Consider the following 25,293-nt stretch of genomic DNA (forward strand, 5'->3'; position numbering starts at 1 on the left):
GATGAGCAAGTGTACTCGTTGCTCGGGTTTTCCCGAGCACGCTCGGGTGACCTCCGAGTATTTGTTAGTGTTTGGATGATTTAGTTTTCATCGCGGCAGCTGAATGATTTACAGCTATTAGGCAGGCTGAGTACATGTGGGGGTTGCCTGGTTGCTAGGGAATCCCCACATGTAATCAAGCTGGCTAATAGCTGTAAATCATGCTACTGAGGCGATAAAAACTTAATCTCCGAGCAGTCATAAATACTCGTAGACCACCCGAGCGTGCTCGGGAAAACCCGAGCAACGAGTACACTCGCTCATCACTACTTAGTACCCCAAAGTAAGGCTTCTCATGATTGATATTTGTAATATGTTAGAGAAATGCATTATTTTTTGCTTCCTTTTTAAACTTATTTGTTATACGGTACAGTACATAATGAAGCACTTTGCTCTCAGCATCTATAGCCTAGAAATAGAATAACCCGTTTGGTGTTTGGTAGGAAATCATGATGTACCCCGCTGACATTTTGAAATATGCAAATTTATTGGGTTTGGTACAAGAATGTAAATACATTCAGATACATGATAGTTTTTGAAGGGGGTAAAGCTTATAAATCTTTGCGTAAACTTATCCCAGCTGGGAACTAGCTTCTGCATTCTAGAGTTGGAGCTTTGTTCTTATGTTTGACTGTCTGCAATAATTCAGGCACATATTAGATAGATTGCTGGTCCCAGAAGTCATAATGAAATAACCTTCATTCCCAGCCGTAGGGAAATAAGCGCACAATCAAGGGTTTGGGCAGATCTCTCGATTAAACAAAGGACTAACTGTGTGCAAATTGCTCCATAACAATTTGTAAAGAGCCCACTTTATATAGATGCAGATGTAATAGCTGATATTTTTAATCACAGCAGCAGGACTGTAAATGCCTTCAGCACACGGCCCTGGCTGTGTAATTAGCTGCTACAAACTATTTTGATTTGAAATTGCCTTGATAAGTGTTCCCTGGACTAATTGGCATGGGACGGTGTTAAAAATCAACTTGCGCGCATTACTTTTTTTTTTTTTTTTCACCAGACACAATGTATATGATGAAATTCTCCAGTGACAACGAATTCTGGAGAAAAAAATGTTTAAAAAAATAAATATGATTTTTTTAAACTTCAGGTGATACCTATAACACTCCTTAGGTGTTAGCTGCACTGGATGAAATATTCTTGGAGATATTTAGCAGCTTGATTGTTCAGGAAGGACACTTAAGGCAGGCAGAGTGCTCCATGTACTGATGAGCTAATGCATTGATGGGGTAAGGGACCCATTACTCTGTAAGGTGGAAGAAATGATAGTTGAGCTTTACATTTTCCAAAAATGTAGAAACCAGATCTGCCATGAAAGAATTACCATAAAGTACATAAAGAATATGCAGAACTGTGATTAACTTGTGAGCCTGTAGCACAGAGGTGTATGACTACCTGACCTTCAGACAAAAACTGTAAATCGTTCAGAGTTTCATCCAAAAAACTCGGGTCATTTTTTTCTCACTTGTTATCCGTGTGCAGTCCGCTTTAATACGGCCGTGTGAATGAGCCCTTAGGCTGTGTTCCCATAAGGAGTTTTTGACACTGCTAGACAAAAAATGCAGCTTCTTACAGTTCCATTGAAGGGGATGGGATTTATAGACTTCTTTGCCCACTGTGCGAAGTGTTTTTGAAATCTGCAGCATGTCAATTCTTCTTGCATTAATTATGAGTTTCATTTGATCATTTGCTGATTTTCTCCATTAGCTTAGTTAAGATGAGGAAAATCCGCAGAAATAAAGTGCATATGCTTTTTTAGTTCATTCCCGTTGTACGTAACACATGTAATCCACTCATCACTCTCATCAATGAAATGAAATAAATTTTATCAATCAAGACTAAGTAACAGCAATTTTAAAAAACTAAGTAGCAAAGTAGTTATATTTGTAAATTTCATATCAAAAAGAGAAAAAAAGCAGCAGAAAAAACTATTAAATGCACATGTAAAAAGACTCACTCAAAATACAACAAAGAAACATAAATAGCCATAGGCTACTTTCTCACAATGAGATTTTGGTGAGTTTTTAGGCTATGTGCACACATTTAGGATTTTTTGTGTTTTTTTTCACTATAAAAACACTAAAAAAAGCTTACATTAAGCATCCTATTTATTAAAATGCAATCCGCAATTTTTGTGCACATGCCGCGTTTTTTTCCGCGGCGGAATTGCATTCTGGAAAATAACGCAGAATGTTTATTCTTAGTGCGGAATCGCAGGGATTCCGCACACATAGGTATGCATTGATCGGCTTACTTCCCGCATGGGGCTATGCCCACCATGTGGGAAGTTGGTACCCAGGGTGGAGGGGAGGAGACTCTCCTCCAGGCCCTGGTAACCATATAATTGTTAAAAAAATAGAATTAAAATAAAAAAAAATCGTGATATTCTCACCTTCCGGCGGCCCCGGCAGCCTTCCCACTCCTCGTGATGCTCCCGTTCCCAGTAATGCCTTGCGAAAATGACCTGTGATGACTCGTGCGAGTTTCTCACATCACAGTCCCAAGTGTGACGCCAGCCTTAGGGGCATACTCTCAATCAGTATTTTGTGTCGTTCTTGACAAAAATTACAGCCAATTCCAATGTGTTTTCAATGGCTCTAACTTTCGTCAGTAAAACACACTGGAAAACCTTTGCACATGACTAAAATACAACTAGAATGCATCTGTGGCAGTTTTTGATGCAATTTTTTGAGCATAAGCTTGATGTGGATCCAGCTATAAGAAGCTATAAGTTTTTAATTTCCATTCCTTTTCAATCGACGTCTGGCTTTGGCAAAAACAACTGGGTGAAATACTGCCAAAAATGACGTGTGGCTCCCACCTTGCTGTTTTGTATGGGATTAGAATGAGGGGATGCTTTTTTAGGTAACCCTTTACCCTTGTCCTTGTGAATACGATTTGATTGCAGTATTAGACACATCCTAAAGACATAAATACTTGTAGGAGGCATCTTCACATATTGCAAAAATGAGGTCTTCTTCATGTTAATGGGGTCAGTACAGGTCTGCAAACATTATATTTAATGGACATCTCAAAATATCACCAACAGACAACTTTTATTTACAGACAAATTAAATGACCGTAATAAATCATAATGATTATAAGTGATACATGTCTACAGACCATAAATCCTTCATGAAGGCATTAGCTGCATTCAATGACAACTGTAAAGGGTGATAAATACAGTCATAAAAATCTGTACCAGACTCTACAGTTTCAAAAAAATCATGGACACATCAAATTTTCTTCTCCGGATGGGAAAAAAATACCTTATTTTATGGATTGACCAGGAATTTCTGGACGAATAATAACCCGAGGTCAGTGATAGACCTGACGTATAAAGAAGGAAACCATTATAAATTGTAAAAACGGCCATTTAGTCTCATTCAGCTGTAACTTGTTCTCCTGACAGGTGAGGGTGCAAGAGGAACTCCCAAGCCGGCATATATTTTTGCCACAGTTTGTGGTTTTGGGCCACTTTGAAAATGATATTTGATTTTGGCTTGCACAGTAAAGTTCCTAGTATTGTAGCAGGTCTTCATTTATAGGCTGCCGTCACACTAGCAGTATTTGGTCAGTATTTTACATCAGTATTTGTAAGCCAAAACCAGGAGTGGAACAAATAGAGGAAAAGTATAATAGAAACATATGCACCACTTCTGCATTTATCACCCACTCCTGGTTTTGGCTTACAGATACTGATGTAAAATACTGACCAAATACTGCTAGTGTGACGGCAGCCATAATGTCTCCATAATTGCGAGAATAAATTTAGGTATATGCAGAAACCCCATCATATTGGCGTGAAAGTTACAGTGAAACTTTGCTTAAAGGGAACCTGTCACCCCGTTTTTTGAAGATGAGCTAAAAATAGCGTTAAATAGGGGCAGAGCTGGGCGTTACATTAGTGTCTTTGTGTGCCTTTATTACCCACCTATGCTGCCGAAATACCTTTGTAAAGTCGCCGTTTTCTGCTGTCACTCACGCTGGTCTGGTCCTATGGGCGTGGTGACAGCGCTGTTTCTCCCCCAGAATCCTGCTCATCATTACGTTGGTGGCGTAGTGGTGTGCGCATGTCCAAAAGACGAATCCACTGCCCAGGTGATGAAAAACAGCGCGATCTGCGCTATTCAGCCATTTACCGGTGGGCGCGGCCATCTTTCTTGTGCCCGCACGTGCGCAGATGGAGCGCTCTGCTGCCCGGGACTTCAGGAAAATGGCCGCGGGATTCCGCGTGTGCGCAGATGGAGATCGCTGCGGCCATTTTCCTGAAGCCCCGGGCAGCAGAGAGCTCCATCTGCGCACGCACGGCCACAGGAAAGATGGCCGCGCCCACCGGTAAACGGCTGAACAGCGCAGATCGCGCTGTTTTTCATCACCTGGGCAGTGGATTCGCCTTTTGGACATGCGCACACCACTACGCCACCAACGTAATGATGAGCAGGATTCTGGGGGAGAAACAGCGCTGTCACCACGCCCATAGGACCAGACCAGCGTGAGTGACAGCAGAAAACGGCAACTTTACAAAGGTATTTCGGCAGCATAGGTGGGTAATAAAGGCACACAAAGACACTAATGTAACGCCCAGCTCTGCCCCTATTTAACGCTATTTTTAGCTCATCTTCAAAAAACGGGGTGACAGGTTCCCTTTAAGGGGAACCTGTCATGTCCTTTTTAGCCTGTAAACTGTCCCCAGTGCATTGTTAGTGATGTAATGTGCAACACTAGCACATTTTTTTCATTAAAAACGGCGCTGTAATCATGTGCAAAAAGCACTTTATATAGTTAGATTGTACCTCGTCATTTAGTCATAGGGGTGTGCTTCATCTTGTTCAGTTACAGTTGTCATCGCTCACGCAATTTGAATGATGCTTCCGGGGTTACGCCGACGTCTCTCGAATCTGCTTTGAAAAATCACGTGCCTGCTCAGTGTGTCATGGAGCCACGCTTGCGCAGTGTCGATATTGGATACGTGCTTGCGTCGTGACGAGCCGCTCTGGCCGCACACAGTGAAGCTGGGTACTACACACATTTTCAGTGGGCACGTGCAGGAGCCGCTTGTCAGGATGCATATGCGGCTCCCCGATCGACACTGTGAAAGCGCGGCTCTATGACACACAAGGGATTTTTCAAAGCGGATTTGAGTGACATCAGTAGCAACCGTGACTGAAGAAAATGAAACACACCCCTCTGACTAAATGAGCAGATGCGACACAACTATATAGAGTACTTTTTGCACATGATTAGACTGCTGTTTTTAATGAAAAAAACATGTTAGTGATGCACATTGCATCAGTAACAACGTACTGGGGACAGTTTACATGCCAAAAAGGGCTAAAAAGGATATGACAGGTTCCATTTAAAAGGCACAACATCAGGCATTCAGTATTTGTGTAAGGACTCATGCAGACGTCATTTAGTTTTTCGCATACGAGTTCTATCTGTGCTTTTCACTTATAGAAATCATACCCATTATAGCCTATGGGGCTCTTCACATGTACAGGTATTTTTGCAGACTGAGTTGTCCATCCAAAATCATGGATAGATATCCGATGTCTCGACTCAATCTCACCAATGAAAGTCTATGAATTTGTGAAAATGTCAGAGAGCACTCGGATGCCATCCATGTGCTGTCCTTTTTTATGGATTATTTGATATGAGAAGGTTGAGAAATCTTCATAATTTTGGTTCATCTGAGAAAAACTGATGAAACTCTGGAGAAAATGTGATTATAAAAACTGACACACTAATCAAACGCCTTATAAATCATCTAGTGACAGAGAATATATAATTGGGGGTGAAAAGCTGTACTGTACGTCTTCTTTACAGCCAATTTAATAATATAACTTTGATGAAATTTTGATAAAAAACACTGTTTAAACTTGGACCGATTTTTGGCATACGTTAAAAATCACTGACGTGTGAATGAGCCCTGACTGTGCACACTACATGAACTTGGGAGAAATGGAGGAATTAGCACTAATTATAAGATCCCCAGCATTGCGCTGCACATTGTACTACTCTTTGTCGGCACAGTGGAGGGTATGTATAAAACACTGACGGACAGATCTCTTTACGTCTGTCACTTTTGTATGTATCCTGCTCTCTATCAAGGACTGCACACACAACTGGATTCAGATTCTTCCAGCAATTACTCCCCCACTCAGCGGTATTACTGGAAATGGATTGGCCTGAGGGGCCAAGTTGTCAAATTATGCCCAGTATGGACAGCCTTATTTTAGGATTCAGCCGTCCAAATTATAGGATTATCCCGTGCAGATAAGGGGAGGATTAAGCTGCCTGATGAAAGTGTTTGCATTGCTCAATGCAGCATAGCAATACTCTTCAGACAATTAGTAGGGAGTCAATAAACAATTGTTCTCATATTATGGCATAGCTTGTAGCAAGCGAGTGTATTTTGGATGGATGGAGGAAACAGGAGCATACTCCAAATTAACATTGTTTATTCAGGTTTCTGCATATTTTAGCAAGGTTAGGAAAAGGCGTATGTGAGGTTCCAGTGTGTCCTACATGCTCAGGGCTTGATCTTAGGAAAAGACTTCTACCATCCCCTTCAGATGAACTTCAATGGTATAAATTGGACGTCTATTGTAAATGAACATGCATGAGCTGTGAGATCATAGGCTGCTAATGTAACCTGGCAGCTACGAGCCAGTAACATCATTTCTTCCATTCAGCAGCAGAACCAGACCCCGAGCAATATAAAACAAGTCAAAACCCTTATGCCATCCTTGTTTGTGTCTCCAGTTGCCCTGCGTGCAGTAACTATTACTTTTCCAGCTGAACTAATGGAGCAACCAGTGCTTGTATCAAAGGGACGGGCAGGGTAGCAGCCAGAGACTGGGTAACTGCGGAGACTGAATAGTCTGCATCAGTGTTCATTTCAGGCACTTGTCAGAGGGAAGCCTTCCTCTTTACACTGATACATTAAAGCTTCCATACTCTCTGCGTCTATGAAAATGCCAGCTGGAGGAATGGATCCAAAAGATTTTTGCATTGCCATTGATACAAGAAGCTGAGATAAAAGGGAACTTACGCATGAGCTCGGCTTCACGCAAAGACATAATATGTCTACTTTTTTTTAAATCTGAGGCAGTCTCATCCATGCCATGAATCTGCAGCCTTTGGATATTCTTCTGAAAAACCATGGTGGCTTTCATTTCATGTTTCATGTGATAAATTGCTGTGCGGTCTGTTTCTCTAATGTTTAATTTATTTCTTTTCAGTTTGTGTTTACCTGATATCGGAAACTTTTCCCTTCCAATAGATGTATGGCTGGCAAATCCTAATCCTAATCCAAAATATAATGCAGCCTGAGTTGGAGTCATGCATGGACTGACTCCTTCCAAAGTGGGCTTCGTATTCTCTGCTCTTTAGCTTGAGCAGATCCGAGTCACGTCAGACAATATGAGTGTCTAAGGCCTTTCCAAGAAGTTGTCAGGCCACACGTCCATAATGATCGTTCCCCTAAATTACTCAGATGTTCAGCTGTAGGCCATTTCTGTGTATTAGTAGAAAAAAAATCCACAGCGATACTCTTGACTTTCAGTTAAAGCAACTAAAGGCCCCCATGTACGTTAGATTAAAGTCTGTTGCTGGTTGAATGATAGTTTGAATGGAACCCGTCAGCTGATTCATATTACCTGAGCCATAGGCAGCATGAATGAGAGCCTGGCCTAACGATTGAGACGAGTCGAGTCCAGCACCACCCCGGACGACTTTTCCCAGTGCCACTCCAGATGATTGACCTGTCAATCACCTCTGTGAGCACTTTAAAGAGCCGGTTTGGGGCACCAACTGACTAGTTTCATTCCTGGCTATGGATTTTGGATGGTTCTGGTTCCTAAAAGTTCTTTGAACCACTGCCGTATTTCAAACAAAAGTATACCTGGCTTCAATGATGTAGTCAGACTCTAATTCATGCTGCCCGATAGAACAGGTTCACTTACATGAATAACTATAATTTTAGTCGCTCATCCTGGCCATACATGTTCAGTGAAACTGGACAAGGGACAAACAGTCATTCTTTAAATGAAAGATTGTCCATAATTGAAACAATCTTTCTTTGAATGAAAGCTCTTTCTTCCAACTTTCAGTAAAAAAAATCCTACGTGGCCGACTTTATTTTGAACAACTGAAATGACAGAAAAAAGACTCGCACATCCAAACTAGTGTGAATAGGTGCATACCAGGAGCAGCTACCTCCATACATAAATATACAAAACTATATGAACAACGTCATCAGTCAGCTGATACTATGGTTTGTGCTGAAGATTTTACCTGAAGAAAGATGGTTTTGGTAGAAATCATTCATTTTCCTCATCCTTCTAATGTGTATGAAGCGTTTAGGATAAGTTATGAGTGAAGCGCCTTATCAGGACCAAAGCAGCTTACTCTTTCTAACTGCATTAATGACCCTATAATAAAAGTTTTTTTTCTCTTCTCTTCAAGATCGCACCACTCCTCTGCCTCCATGGGAAGGACAACTTGCTCTTGGTGAGGCACAGTTCAGAGGTGGTCGGTAACTAGGCAACGAGCAGTAACCTATAGAATTAAAAACACCTCCTTACTAGAGAACGGAGAGGATTTTTCCTATGAAGTAAATTGCAAAGATACTTGTTTTTACAAACACTTTGCAATGTTACCCTTTGCAATGAGAAAGTTCTTTTAAATAACTTTTTATGGCCATAATTAACATTTTATATTTATCCTTGCTTATATAGTGCTATCATGTTGCACAGCCCTTTACAGACTGACTGTCCCCATTGGGACTCACAGCCTAAATTTCCTATCATTATGTGTTAGAGCAGAAGCTTCTGTTAAGCTGTGAACATGTTGAATATTTTAATATATTACAATTGATACCACTAATCAATATAGAAGCATTACAATTTTTGTTTTCAGGGGCACATACCAAAGTTTGACATATTCCAGATAATAATGTTAAAAGGACAATCTGTTTGATGTAATTCTTGGGCCTGACCTTAAAACAGGCATCTTACCTTTATCATATGTGACCCACACAAGCATTAGTAAGTGCCCGGACAGGCCCCCTCTAATCCTTAAGCTGTAAGAAAGGGATATAAATCTTTTCAATTGAATTGAAAGCCTAGATTTAACAATTGATCTATGTGCACAACACATGGATGTGCAATAAAAAAACACGTATTAGTCAGGATGGTACTACAAGCAGCAAGGCAAATATCAAAGAGCTAAAAGTGTAGAAATGTGATAAATCCTGCTTAGGAATGCAGATTGCAGGGGTTCTCACCTTCAACTCCATTTATATTTCAGATATATGGGAAAATACCACATACTTGCGTTGTGTATGCCCTTAACTCAGGCTAGGGATTTCTTATAAAATGTGCAGCTTCCTTACTCCCCACATTTGCTTCTGATATTTATAGCAGCAAAGATAGGCAGAATGGATTTCCATATGTATTACATTTATATAATTTGTAATAGAAAGACCTTCCTGTGTCTCCATATCCGCTGATGTACCGATCCTAAATACTTATACTATTGCCTTGGGTACTGCTTGTATCATTCATGACTCCAATTCTCACCATTTATGGTGCCACAGTTTCTCAAATGTATTACGAGTCTTAACAGGGTTGTCCTTTTTTAGAAAACATTCCTTCATATGCTGATAAAGTTCTAAAGAAAAACCAAACTACCGTAAGTATTATTTACCCTGTCTGGATCCAGCGCCGGTTTTTCACTTCTGCCACTATCTCTCTTTTCGTCCGAAGTGGTGGCGTCTTGTTGATAGTGCTGCAGCTAATCACTGAGCTCAGAGGGTTGTACCTCCTACACATGTAGAGCCACTAGCTCAGTGTTTGGCTGCAGGATTGTTCTCGTGATAACAACACTATAGCCATCGAAAAAAGTTTTCTAAAAGAGGATGACCCCTGTAAGGACACGTATAGTGAAAATGGCTGTTTAGTATAGAAATATGTAAAACTAATGTTAAAGGGGTTGTGCACTAATAGGACAACCCTTTCTTGATCCAAATGTTTGGCCCCAATAAAATAATAAAGCTTATACTCACCTTCCGTGTCGGAGCCGTTCCCGCGATGTCAGCAATTCGCAGTCTTGGGGCTCTGGTGCTGCTGTTGTGACACATGATGCCAGCACCCAATCAGCGCTCGCATCACTGTCCCCGCCTTCGGACAAATTGAACACGAGGAGGAAGTGCGGGCTGCAGCTGATCTCGGACTTCCTTTTCAGACTCCATTTGACAGGAGGCGGAGACACCAGATCTGATTGGGTGCCGGTGTCACGTGTCACAACAACCACAAGGGAGCCCCGGGAGATGGAGTACAGATAATGTGGGAACGGCGTCAGCACAGGAGGCGAGTATAAGCTTTATTATTTTATGGGGGCCAAATAAGGGGTATGAGAAGAAGTAGACAAATTAACTGAGTGGCATGTTTAATAAAGGTAAAGCTCCATGAGGTTCCATTGTTTGTCCTTAGATATCCCTTTTTTGTAAAATGTATTTTATTTGGTCATAAAATAAAGAACAGCTTCTCCCTTACAACAAAGGAACATATCATGGACATCCCTCTTAACATACTTTTGGAGACATTGTTGCTCTTTTGTGAAGACCCTACTGTTTTATTTTTTATCTGTGTCATGCCAATAAGTTTATGGATAGAGAAACCTCAATATATCATGGGTGAGGTATTAGTTCTCTAAGGCGAGGTATCTTAAATGCTGACTAGTTGAATAATGGAATTTAGACCTATTGAAATTAATAGGGCAAAATTGTTAGTTTCTACCTATGGATGGTAATTGTCAGTTCATTTGCACATAGTATTAAGCTATGTGCCATAACAAGAGACAATTTGACCTTTTGACAATAGTCCAACTTGGGATAATGTGGATCCACTGGACTAAGCTTAACATAGGATAAACTGGGGGATCTGGTTTTGCCAACGTCAAAATCGTTTCTGTTAGCAACAGCGTCTGTGACAACGGACTGGGGTCAGCAATTCACATTCCCAAGACTGCAATCGGAAAATGCAGTGAGACATGTCAGCAGAGTTCATTCTCAATGGTAGACAGTCAGATAGTCAAGACAGACACAAATTGGTATATTCACATAACGATACAGAACAGAGCTCTCAACAACTGGACCTTCCTGCTCATAGTTCCATATAAACAGCAAAGCATCGCAAAGCAGGAGGAGACCACAGGCCACATTAAAAAAAAAAGCTGTAGTGGTCTGTTGGATGTGTTCTAACTACTGGACTTGGTGACTTCTACGTTTACTTAAAGGGGTGGTCTGGTCAAAAAAGAAAATTCTGAATCCCCCCAGCAATTGCACTTTGCACTACAAGGATTCGCCGGTTTCTGAGCCGGGAACGGCGGTGATATAGGCAATATGCATACTCCCTGGCTGAAGCCATCTAGTGGCACCGGCCTCCCTCCATGCAAATGTGTAGAGCGAGGCTGCACCCACTAGATGGTCACGCTGGCTGGATTATGGGTAGCTGGCATATCATGGCAATACTCATAGTATGAATTGTATTTGAAGGTACTCTTGCACGATTTTAATGTACTGCATGTGTCATTGCTAATGTTGAACTTAACAAATCAAAATATTTTTGTGGGATCCTCACAATAATACATTTTTTGTCACCTTATTTATTAGTTGTCTTTTTTAGTTTCTGTGAGTTGATTCTTTCATTATGGTTGGTGGTGCCCACTTTTTCCTGCTACCTAGTGGCTAGGAGAAGAACTCAGACCAGCAGAAGAGAAGCTTTACACCTTTATTGTTAGTCTAGCTATAAGAACTACTGTAAATAATAGAAGAAAAAATGGGGTGGGTTTGTTACATCCTCAGTTTACAATAAATTGAAAGGTTGTATAGAGTCTTGAAGGCATCTAAAATGAAAGGTAACATATGGCAATGAAGACACACATTTTATACTGTCATAGAACACATATTAACATAGTATATAAAGATTATTTACACCACTTAGTGTTACAAACGTGATGATAAATGTTAGTAAAGGGATTGGACCAGGGAGAGAAATACTTGTCTACTACCACCTTAGCCCCTTTAACTTCAATATACCAGACACAACCCATTGTCAAGACCATACTGTTGGGAAGAAAGCAGCCATGTTTGTCTAAATCTAGACAGTCCACTAAATTAATCATTTTGGGGAACTAATAGAAATAAAAGCATGCAATTCCATCCCAGTTGTTGGATGGAAAATATTGCTGGATTTTTGGCCTTCAGTTTTGGATAATTTTTGGGCAACAGTGGATGATTTTCTGTTTTACATATGGAAGCTATTCCTTGTGTTGCAGAACCATTTTGAGTTCTCTCTTCCCTTTTAGCTATAAAGTAATCAAACTTAAAAGTCAATTATAAGAGGAAACCGGGTCTGATAACCTTAGCGGATTATCATTATGTCACATGTTGGGGCCAACTGGAGTGTAAGCAAACAGACCTTTGAAGAACGCTTTAACATGTTTGGTGTGGGGCGCTAAGGACTGAAGACTGTTTACACAGCACAAAAGGCTTCCCTGCCTGCCTCCCTCTTCTAAAGCGCTCGTATTCTGCTGCTTGCCGTTTGCCTTCCTAATGACACCAAGCTGTTTGTTTGAAATATGTCGCAGAGCATATATAAAGAGCGTATATAAAGAGCGTCCACTTTAAACATTGATCTCATTCAAATAAACCATGTGCCTGAGCGTGAGAAGTGGAGGAAAGCTTCTGGCCCAGCCTTACCTTCCGAGAGTGGATGCACAGGACCAAAACCAGAGCATGCCATATCAATTGCTTTATGTGTACCTTGCAATTACACCATTAGGCCTCTCTAGGTAAATCATAGGTAACATTTTTAGGTTAAGCCAATACTTTAGTCTTTCTTGCATTTAAAGGCGCACGTATTCACTGCACATACCTTTATTTTCACATCTTCGTATTGTTAGAAGAGTGAAAAATCCCTTATTTAAGTAGAACCCTGACAAGTATTTTACTCTGAAGAAGAAAAAAAAAGAAATGTATAAAGAATGCAGAGGCTGGGATCTGCTTAATGTCCTGTCAGATAGGGGATTAAGAATATGAAGGAAGGAATTTATCCTGAAAGAATAGAGGGAGTTTGAGGTGCAGCTGCCAAGAAGAAAGTTGTGTGAGAAAGATGGAAGAAAGTACAACAATTAACTATTTAATTGCCATAAGACACGGGAAAGAACATTTTTCAAGAGCGTCTTTACCCATAGAACTTGCAAGTACTGCTCCCGCTAAAGCGAAAAGTAACAGTTTTGAAAAGCATGGGCGGCACGCGACCAATCACAAGCCGTGACGTAATTTTCAAATCCTGAATGCCTAGAATTAGGCATTCAGGACCTGAAAATTATGTCACGGCTTGTTGTGATTGGTCGCGTCGCGGTCACATGGGCGGCACACGACCAATCACAAGCCGTGACGTCACGGAAGGCAGTAAACGCGCGCATTTTAAGCAAAGAAGGCTGCCGGTTCCCTCGGTAAGGTGCAGGCTGCGTCGGAGAGGTGCGTATATCCCTATTTTTTATTTTAATTCTTTCTTTTACACATTGATATTAATCCCGATACCGATTCCCGATATCACAAAAGTATCGGATCTCGGTATCGGAATTCCGATACCCGCAAGTATCAGCCGATACCCGATACTTGCGGTATCGGAATGCTCAACACTAATAGTCACATAAATACTACAAGATCAGGTGAAAGTACCCCAATCAATACCAAGTGATCCCTGGAAATGCACAGTTGGTGGAAGAAGGTTGAACTTGATGGACCTAGGGCTTTTTTCAACCTATGTAACTATGAATGTACCTATAACAATCAGCTAACTGCTAGGATAGCCAGTTCTTGGAAGGAGGTTACCCTGATGATATCACATCCTTAAATATAGCCCACTTTAAAAAAATACTTGTAATATCTGCCTGTGACCAACAATGGGTCCAGACTCAACACAGCTGTATACGGTCATCTTGACTTTAGATGAAAGACAGTAAAGTCACATGTAGACTATGCGTGTGGGGGAAAAACTTGTAATCCGTGAAATGGAGAACTACAGAAGCGCCAACTCTTAATGTTTGTTTAATTTCAATAACAACTCCAATTTCTCAGCATACCAACAAAACAGTCTACAGACAGATCATTTCACTGCCATTGGCTAGATACATGGCATACATTGTTAATCTCCCAACACAGTATCGCAAAATTGTTTTTTTCAGATCTGGATATCTCAAGGTATGTCGAAGAAAGGGAAAGGACACATCTTGTGTAGTTTTATAAGGTAGAGAAAATTCTACAAACCATTTATATTGCACTTTCTAAAAAAATAAATAAATAAATAAATACATTTGCAGGTCTACTTTTTAAGCACTGGTTTTCCATGTTTTTATGCTTTGGGCCATTTGACAGAGTAAATTAATATTTTCTCGTTGATTAATGTAACATGTATACATTTAGCTAGGGACTGTAAAAGATAAAGGAATCCCCAAAATAAGTAAATTACTAGTTAGCATTCAGCTTGTATCAGACCCTTACAAATTTAATACACGTCCCGGATATCCCATTTAACATCTTGGAAAAGTAAAGCAAAAACAAGATTAAGATTATTTACAGACCTATGTGTTCATATATTTGCAGCCAGGATACAGTTTATGTGATTTTTTTTCCCGAATGACCCTAAAACTCTTTGTATTTCCTACGCTGCTTCTGAGAATATTCTACCTGGCATGAGGGGGAAAGCTGTGCATTGGATTACCGGTGGCTGTCCGTGCGCCGGCTTCTTACCGTACATTATGCAGTGCTTAGCAGCTGTTTTTTGGAACATCAGTCAGGAAATTGTATGATAAATTGGAGGTAGCCGGGTCCGCAGGCACTTCACTCTGCTTCAGCAGTTTTAGCTTGACTTTAGAGAGGCTGTCGTGTGATATTCTGTCAAGGGGGTAACATCAGGAGATTGATCACATACACTAACATTTTTCACATGTATTTGAGATATGACGGGCAGCAGCTGTTCTATTCATGTGTAAATAATAAGCCATGAGCAGGATAATTGTATCAGATGCCCAATGTTTTATGCAGCAGTGAATTAGGCCTGCAGAGATAGCGGCTTCTGAATGATTAACACACTTTCTGCAAATACTAACACAACTAGTATTGTATATCTGTAGAAGCAGAACTTTTAGAGACTTGTAACCCTGCCCACTCAAGTGGAATCATTTCTTATCAATGACTCAATATTGATTAAATAAAGGAAAGCAGATATAAGGAGATAAATTACTCCAAGTCACTAGTGACGTAACTTGAAGTCTGTGGGCCCCAATGTAGAATTGCCCACAGGGCCCCCCAACTATCAGACGTCCATAAAGATAACATGACATTTACCCCTAGAAGGTTTTAGAAGCTCTTTATCCGCCTCCTATTGCCCTTTTTAATATCCTTAAATGCTAAATGAATATGTCTAAGCCCTTCACCCACGGGTTATTTTTTCATTTTGGCTTTTTCCTCCCCATCTTCCAAGAGCCATAACTTTTTTTCATATTTTTGTCAGCATAGCCGTATGAGGACTTGCTTTTTGCAAAACAATTCAATCACAATGGTTTGCCACAAATAACTCAACCCATGTCTCAAAGGGTTAATGTACCACACTAAACAATTAATCACATTAATGGAAACCACTGAGTGAAAAGAAGGGTCCCCAAAACTGGTACTTTATCGAATAAAAAATATATCTTTATTTATATAAACAATAAAAACATAACAAAGAGAACGCCTCCCGTAGAAGCAGAGCGAAACGCCGGGGCAGAGGGACGCCCAGGAACCTCCAACTACCCATCACCTGGTATGTAAGGCCATGTTCACACTTTGCGGGTTTTACCGCGGATCCGCGGCGATTTTGATGCTGCGGGTCCGCAGCAGTTTCCATTGCGTTTACATTTACATGGAAACCCTATGGAAACCGCAAACCGCTGTGCACATGCTGCGGGAAAAACCGCGCAGAAACGCCACAACCCACAGCATGTCACTTCTTTGTGCAGAATCGCTGCGATTCTGCACACATGGGAATGCATTGAACCGCTTACTTCCCGCATGAGGCTGTGCCCACGTTGCGGGAAGTAAGCGGATAATGTGCAGATGGTACCCGGGGTGGTGGATAGGAGACTCTCCTCCAGGCCCTGGGGACAATGTTTGTGTGTAAAAAAAAGAATTAAAATAAAAAATAATGATATACTCACCTCTCAGCGCTGCACGCGGCCGTCTGGTCTGGGTTGCTGTGCGAGCAGGGCCTGAGATGATGTCGCGGTCACATGACCGTGATGTCACGAAGGTCCTTCTCAGCACAGCATCTTTGGAACCGGACCGCCGCGTGCAGCGCCGAGGAGATCGGGACATCAGAGGGTGAGTATATAACCAATTTTTATTATTTTTACCATTACTATTGATGCTGCATATTGCTGCATATGCAGCATCAATAGTATAGGAGTAAACCCGCAGCGGAAACCGCAAAACAAACCGCGATAAATCTGCAGTTATAACCGCAGCGGTTTTGCCCTGCAGATTTATTAAATCCGCTGCAGGAGAACCCACAGAGGACGCCGCAAAGTGTGCACATAGCCTAAAACCCGCTCATCCACAGCAGCTATGAAACCACAGCAATTTCTAGCAGCCATGTGTGTAATAACCTACATTTGGGACATTTTCTTTGCATGTACTTATACATATGCCTAAGCTGGCAATTTTTATTTGGAGAGTTCATATTGTTCCATTGTTATGACATCCTATTTCTTGGTTGCTTAGTAATTTCTATTGCATATTGCTAATATAAGTATCTTAGTACACCGCGCAGTGGGTTAAAGCTTACTAATTAGGGTTATATTGCATCAGTAGGTTTGTTTGTAGGAGATCCTAGGGTATTGAAGTCCTGCTTCTTTTTTGGATCTAGCACCTTCTCTTTATTATGTTTTTATTGTTTATATAAATAAAGATATATTTTTTATTCGATAAAATACCAGTGTTGGGGACTCTTCTTTTTACTCAGTGGTTTCCATTAATGTGATTTCTTGCAAAACAAGTTGTACTTTTACCATACAGTGTACTGGAAAATAGGAAATAAATTCCAAGCGTGGTGAAAAAGTGCAATTCCAAAATAGTTTTTTTGGTTTCCTTTATTTACCATGTTCACTATTTGATAAAACTGACCTGGTAATATGATTCCCTGGTCTGTACGAGTTCTTAGATACCAAACTTGTATACCGAAGTTTATTTTTTATTTAATCAATGAAAAAAAATCCAAAATTTGAAAGAAAAAAAAGTTTTGCGTTTGTCGACATTTTCACAGACGCATAGCATTTCCATTTTTCGAGATTTGGGGCTGTGTGAGCCCACATCAAAGGCAGGGGCATGACATATGACATAAATATACGTCATATGTCGTGAAGGGGTTAAAAGGCAGGTGTAGACGAACATATGTTCACTCCGAGTGCGATCCAACAAATCATCATCGCACGCGGACCAATTGTTAGTCTATGACGCCATGCACATGTCAGAATTTTCCCTCAGGCAGTGCACTCCGACGAACAACTTGCTTGAGTTTGATCCGATATTCAGATTGCACTCAGCCATGCAAGTCAATGAGTCCGTGGAAACCATCGGACTGCAAGCGAATGACATCTGAGTGCCGTCCGATTTCCACAGACTCACAGAATGGAGAAGATGGAGACTTTTTTTCAATCTTCCCCCTCATCCGAGAGTATTGAACCACCCCATGATCATACTCTGATCAAACTATGATCAGAGTTTCATTTGCATAATTGGCCTTATTCTCACAGATGAGAGAATACACGCTTGTCTGCTCCTGCCGTATAGAGAACCAGTCAGCAAAATTTTGTAATGTAGAGAAAAGGCATGGCTGTAATGACACTGTGACACTGATTACTTTAGCTAAGAATTCCAGCTTTGTTGTTCTGTAATCAGCATTTGAAGTTTTCTACTGCTTAGGTCTTCTCCTCCCGGTCTGTGATTCCCGGTCCTTCTGCCTGCCTCCTGCCTTTGAAGGACCGGTCACAGCTGAGATTTCAAACAGGAGGTAGGTCACTCACAGACTGGAGGCTGATGGAGGGGCTGGAGAATCACAGAACGGAGAAAGGTGTAGGGGCCGGGGATTCACAGACTGGAGGCTGGCGGAGGGGCTAGGGAATCACAGACCAGACACAGGCGGAGGAGCCGAGGAATCACAGATTGGAGGCTGGCGGAGACGCTGGGGAATCACAGAACGGAGAAAGGTGTAGGGGCCGGGGAATCACAGACCGTTACGAAGGCGAAGGGGCTGGAGAATCACAGACCGGAGGCTGGCGAAGGGGCTGGGGAATCACAGACCGGACTCAGGCGGAGGAGCTGAGGAATCACAGACTGGAGGCAGGCGGAGGGGCCAGGGACTCACAGACTGGAGGCAGGTGGAGGGGCTGGGGAATCACAGACTGGAGGCAGGTGGAGGGGCCGGGGAATCACAGACTGGAGGCAGGCGGAGGGGCTGGGGAATTAAAGACTGGAGGCAGGCGGAGGGGCCGGGGAATCACAGACCAAAGGAAGGCAAAAGGGCTGAAGAATCACAGACTGGAGGCTCATGGAGGGCTGAGGAATCACAGACCGGAGGCAGGTGGAGGAGATGAGGAATCACAGACTGGAGGCTGGCGGAGGGGCTGGGAAATCACGGACAGGGAGCAGAAGACCCAGCTTACAGTCCGGCCCCTGGCATCGAAATCTAATTAGCAGAAAACTTATGGTAATTGAAGAAGAACCACATAGTGTATTTCTTTACCAAAGGTAACAATGTAATTAGTATTACAGCCTCATTGTCTTTACAAAGTCATACTGACAGGTTCTCTTTAAAAACAATGACTAATCATCCATGCCCTACCTGCCTGCGGGCAGCCGACTTGTCCAAGACCGCTATTGATCCATTTGGGGCATGCCCACAGCAGTGTGACTGACATCCCAGCACATGCAGCAAGAGCAGGGAGGAGGAGGAAAAGAGACCATCACACACATAAGCACACATACTGTAGCATTTAGGGATAATACAGACATAATGAAGGCCTCTTTCAGATGTTTGTCCAGTGTGTCAGGTTTTACCTTCAGTATTTCATCAGTGATTTTCACTTATAAAAAAATAAAGAAAAACAAAATGCAAAGCTTCTATTCATTGCAATTTTATTCATAGACAGCACCAGTGTGCTATCCGTACGATGTGTATGATTTTCACAGATCCATAGACTTCTTTGGTTGCTTTTAATTCGTGATGCCGATAGAAAATGAGCATGTCTCTGATTTTTGTTTGCTGACACATGGTCCACAAGAAAAGCACATATCTGTGTATATCACCATAGACTATAATAAGTACGTGTTCCGTCCATGAATACCCTGGATAGACCCTTTTGGTTGACAGAAATAAGTTTATATTGTACTTTGCAGCACATGGGCAACCAGTGCAATGAGTGGCACAAGGTAAAGTCATCAGTGTAGCTGCTGGACAGAAATATGAGCCTTTCTGTAGCATTCAGAATGGGGGGAGAGAATAGTCGGGGAAGACAATTTGGTACTGTATTATAGATTAACTGAGCACTTGCTTTTCACACAGTTTGCAACTGATGTGGGGGGTTCTAGTAGCTGCTGTAATGCCTGCAGGTGGCGCATGTGGTTCTTGGACCTCATGTGCCACAGGACCTGCCTAGTAAAGGGCTTATTTAAGCAGCAACCTGATGTTCGCTGGAGCTCATGATGGTGGAGACAGACTGGGCAGATGAAAAGATATCACACAAGGAATTAATTTTTTTTGCCCATTCAAGGTCTGTCATTATATTTGTCTTTAAATCATATTTTTATTTGATTTCAACATAGCTGATATTATGTTTTCTTCTTTATAGATCCTCCTCATCTGTTCCCTGCTTTTCACCCCCCTGTACCAATTGATGCAAGACATCATGAAGGACGTTATCACTATGAACCTTCTCCTATTCCCCCACTACACGTGTAAGTACATTCACAATGACATTACTATGTAACTATGCGTATTTTAACATGTATTCTTCAGGTGACAGGCAGTCTTCTGATGACCAACTTCTGTACCTGTGATCATTCCCATTCTGGTAAAGGCTGTAATACAAGCATTTGTGTTATTTACAAGCATCGGCAGATACAGTCTTACAATCTAACAGAGCACTAGGACCCAGTTGCTCTTGACTCTCATCAGTAATTTCAATTAAAATAGGACTTGCCTTTAAACCTAATGTACATTTACTTTGCAGCATCTCCCTTATTATTTATTATGCATTTCTTATATAGCGCTATCTTATTCTGCAGCCCTTCCAACATTATCATCACTGTCCCCGATGGGGCTCACAATCTAAATTCCCTATCAGGATGTCTTTGGAATGTGGGAGGAAACCGGAGAACCCGAAGGAAACCCACGTAAACACGGGAAGAACATACACACTTCTTGCAGATGCTGTCCTTGGTGGGATTTGAACCCAGGACCCCATCACTGTAAGGCTGCAATGCTAACCACTGAGCCACCGTGCTGCCTGTGCTCCCTTAAATGCCTTCAATCTTGAAGTCTAATCTGTACTTGGAGCAGCATGGTGGTTTAGTGGCTACTGCTGCTGTCTGGCATTGGGGTCCCATGTATGGAATCTTCATATTCTCCCCCATGTTGGTGTGGGTTTCCTCCCACACTTCAAATAAATATAGATAGAAAATACAGATTATGAGCCCCAATGGGGACCATGATGACAATGTGACGACTTTCAGTAAAAAACAGACTTGAAGAGGTTTAGATATATTACTTGCTATTATTTTGATAGCGCTTTACAGACATCATCACTGTCCCCATTGGGTCTCACATTCTGAACCCCCATCAGTATGTCTTTGGAGTGTGGAAGGAAACCAAACATCTCGCTGATGGTGTTCATGGTGGAAGTTAAACCCAGAACCTCAGTGCTGCAAGACTTCAGTGCTCACCACTGAGCCACCATGCTACCCAGCTGACCAACACATAAAAAATAACCAATTAAGTCAACTATTGATTACATCTAATGAACGAGAGCACATTTCTGCAGCCGATCTCCCCCTCTGCAGCAGCTCTTCCCCACGGTCCTTATGTTTTATATAAAATCATGGGAATGGGCTGCTCTGAAGACTGGCAAAGACTAGTGTTGAGCGATACCGTCCGATACTTGAAAGTATCGGTATCGGAAAGTATCGGCCGATACCGGCAAAGTATCGGATCCAATCCGATACCGATACCCGATACCAATACAAGTCAATGGGACTCAGGTATCGGACGGTATTCCTGATGGTTCCCAGGGTCTGAAGGAGAGGAAACTCTCCTTCAGGCCCTGGGAACCATATTAATGTGTAAAAGAAAGAATTAAAATAAAAAATATTGCTATACTCACCTGTCCGACGCAGCCGGGACCTCAGCGAGGGAACCGGCAGCGTTGTTTGTTTAAAATTCGCGCTTTTACTTGGTTACGTGAGGTCCCGGCTTGTGATTGGTCAGGGCGGCCATGTTGCCGGGACGCGGACCAATCACAGCAAGCCGTGACGAAATTACGTCACGGCTTGCTGTGATTGGTCCGCGTCCCGGCAACATGGCCGCCATTAACCAATCACAAGCCGTGACGTCACGGGAGGCTGGACATGCGCGTATTTTGAAAAGCGCGCGTGTCCAGCCTCCAGTGACGTCCCGGCTTATGATTGGTCACGGCGCCATGTTGCCGGGACGCGGACCAATCACAGCAAGCCGTGACGAAATTACGTCACGGCTTGCTGTGATTGGTCCGCGTCCCGGCAACATGGCCGCCATTAACCAATCACAAGCCGTGACGTCACGGGAGGCTGGACACGCGCGTATTTTAAAAAGCGCGCATGTCCAGCCTCCAGTGACGTCCCGGCTTGTGATTGGTTAATGGCGGCCATGTTGCCGGGACGTCACTGGAGGCTGGACACGCGCGCTTTTCAAAATACGCGCATGTCCAGCCTCCCGTGACGTCCCGGCTTGTGATTGGTTAATGGCGGCCATGTTGCCGGGACGTCACTGGAGGCTGGACACGCGCGCTTTTCAAAATACGCGCATGTCCAGCCTCCCGTGACGTCACGGCTTGTGATTGGTTAATGGCGGCCATGTTGCCGGGACTCGGACCAATCACAGCAAGCCGTGACGTAATTTCGTCACGGCTTGCTGTGATTGGTCCGCGTCCCGGCAACATGGCCGCCCTGACCAATCACAAGCCGGGACTTCACGTAACCAAGTAAAAGCGCGAAATTTAAACAAACAACGCTGCCGGTTCCCTCGCTGAGGTCCCGGCTGCGTCGGACAGGTGAGTATAGCGATATTTTTTATTTTAATTCTCTTTTTTACACATTATTACATTAATGTTGTTGCGATACCCGATACCCGATACCACAAAAGTATCGGATCTCGGTATCGGAAATTCCGATACAGCAAGTATCGGCCGATACCCGATACTTGCAGTATCGGAATGCTCAACACTAGCAAAGACCCAAGGACTACTTGTATCCTAATGGAGTTTATAGACAGAATTTGCTCAGTTATGAAATATTCTAAATGTAAATATTTATTGATTATTCTTCAGCTTATTTTACAAGGAGTTAGTAAAAGTTGTGCATCTATTGATATCAACAGTAATATCCCCCCAGTCATTTCTTACTTACACATGGCTAGCGGGCTCCGGGGATTTGTTCTTGTTGTTGTATTCCATCTTTGCAGCCTTTACTCACTCTGTAATTATGTCTGCGAAGAAGATGAATGAGGTTTTTTCTAAACAAGTTCTCCTCTGTGAGTAGAATTAATTGATATTAACACTCCTAACTACCGCTGAAGTACACATCTAATGATGTTTGCTCTAGTCTAGCCATCTCCAGGCTGCACTAGCGGAGCAAATTTGCCAGAAGGAAAGTAATAGATCTGTGTCATAATTTACTTTTTATTGTGTTCTCTACACAGTGTGTAAGGTATATCTCGAAAGGTATTATATATAGAAACAAGCGTAACTCGGTGACGATTTATATAAATTGTTCTGTAAACCTGTGAAAAATTTGATTGATATTTCATAACTGATACATGATGATTAGTGTTGAGAATAGAAAAAAAATATTTAAAATCTCACTAAATGCAGAGATTGATGTATTTAAACGGGTTGTCTTCTAGTAAGACAATCCCTTCTCGATCTGAATGTTTTGGTGCCAATAAAATAAAACTCCTATACTCACGTCAGCCCAATCAGCGCTGATGTCACTGTTCCTACATTTGGACATATTGAACATCAACAGCCAGGGCTGAGACTGCTCTGTGAATTCCTCTTAGGCCGGAGTCACACTAGACCGTAATACGGATGAGTGCTAAGCGATAAAAAATCGCCTAGCACTCGGACCAATGTTAATCTATGGGGCAGGTCACATGATCAGTTTTTTTCTCGGCTGTATTATACGTGCGAGAAAAATCGCAGCATTCTATGATTTGCACCATATATCGGCCGAGAATCACCAATGAAAGTCTATGGGTGCGAGAAAAACCCGCACACCACACGGACCATCAGTGTGACTAGCGAGAAATGCGCAGCGATGTCCTTTAGAAAAGGAAAGATTCAGTGCGGTGTACAGTTAAATCACACTGACAGGTTAGAATAGAATAGATATGTACACATAGTATACTGTAGGTATATACGTATATATCTTTATATTTCATAGAGATCTAGATAGCACAATAGCCGATAATTCAATTGTCGGGTTCTGTATAATCATTGCAGAACCCGACAGGATATGAGACATGGTCATACAGTAAACCATTGCATATCCATTAGATTTTTATATGTCCCTCACTAATAAAGTTAGTAGTGTGTGTGTGTAGAATTTAGGAGCTGTAGGCATTAAAGGGTTAATTCACAGAAAAAACTGGCGTGGGCTCCTGCGCAATTTTCTCCGCCAGAGTGGGAAAGCCAGTAAATGAGGGCAGATATTAAGAGCCTAGAGAGGGACCATGGTTATTGCCCCCCCCCGGCTAAAAACATCTGCCCCCAGCCACCCCAGAAAAGGCTATTCCATCACTTAAGGTACTGTCACACTCAGCAACTTTGCAACGAGAACGACAACAGTCCGTGACGTTGCAGCATCCTGGATAGCGATCTCGTTGTGTTTGACACGCAGCAGCGATCTGGATCCCGCTGTGACATCGCTGGTCAGAGCTAGAAGTCCAGAACTTTATTTCGTCGCCAGGTCGGCGTGTATCGTCGTGTTTGACATCAAAAGCAACGACGCCAGCAGTGTTTGACATGGAGCTAACAACCAGCGAGAACGAGAAGTGAGTCGCCGTTACGTCACTGGATCGCTCCTGCATCGTTCTGGAGTTGCTGTGTTTGACGTCTCTACAGCGACCTAACAGCGACGCTCCAGCGATCTAGTTTAGGTCGGCTCGTTGTCTATATCGCCGCAGCGTCGCTGAGTGTGACGGTACCTTTAGCGTCTCTCTTCCCATTGTCCTGGAGCATTGGCATATGGGGTAATAAGGGGTTAATGTCACCTTGCTATTGTAAGAAGACACTAAGCCTGGTTAATAATGGAGAGCTGTCAATAAGACACCTATCCATTATTAATTCAATAGTCTGAAAGGGTTAAAAATACACACGTTAAGAATAAAGTATTTTAATGAAAGAATGAAACACACAGGTTTAATATGTTTATTGCACGCTCAATCCAAGCGAAGCCCTCGTTCTTCTGTAGAAAAATAAAAAATAAAAAAGCAACAATATCCCAAAAGCGTGGGAAAATCAGCTGGCATTTTCCCAAGCTGAAGAGTTCGTTTGAGTTTATGCCGCCAGGGGGCGCAGCTTCGGTGACAGCACCGCTAGTCACTGAAGCTCCATTCCCTGCATTTCATTCATTCCAAAGTCTTTTACAGCCGGGAGCGGCCGCATTAGCAGCTATCCCGGTTGTAAACTAATTACCGTATATACTCGAGAGTAAGCCAAGATTTTCAGCCCACTTTTTTGGGCTGAAAGTGCCCCTCTCGGCTTATACTCGAGTCGTTGTCCCAGGAGTTGGTGGAGGAAGGGGAGCGGCGGCTGTCACATACTCACCTGCTCCTGGCGCGGTCCCTGCATGTCCGATGGTCTCCGGGC

The 25,293-nt window shown here is 42.4% G+C and overlaps 1 protein-coding gene across 5 annotated transcripts in view; it reads left to right on the forward strand.

Annotated features, from left to right (window-relative positions):
• The window catches only part of GLI3 (GLI family zinc finger 3), a 338,369-nt gene that overhangs the window by 152,426 nt on the left and 160,650 nt on the right, over window positions 1-25,293 (forward strand). For all 5 annotated transcript variants that reach the window (XM_077269180.1, XM_077269181.1, XM_077269182.1 and 2 more), the window contains one exon: window positions 20,023-20,128. In XM_077269180.1, coding sequence (XP_077125295.1) covers window positions 20,023-20,128 — 106 coding nt within the window. The remainder of the gene's footprint in view (window positions 1-20,022; window positions 20,129-25,293) is intronic.

Source organism: Ranitomeya variabilis, chromosome 6 (genome assembly GCF_051348905.1).
Source record: "Ranitomeya variabilis isolate aRanVar5 chromosome 6, aRanVar5.hap1, whole genome shotgun sequence".
Taxonomy (NCBI): domain Eukaryota; kingdom Metazoa; phylum Chordata; class Amphibia; order Anura; family Dendrobatidae; genus Ranitomeya; species Ranitomeya variabilis.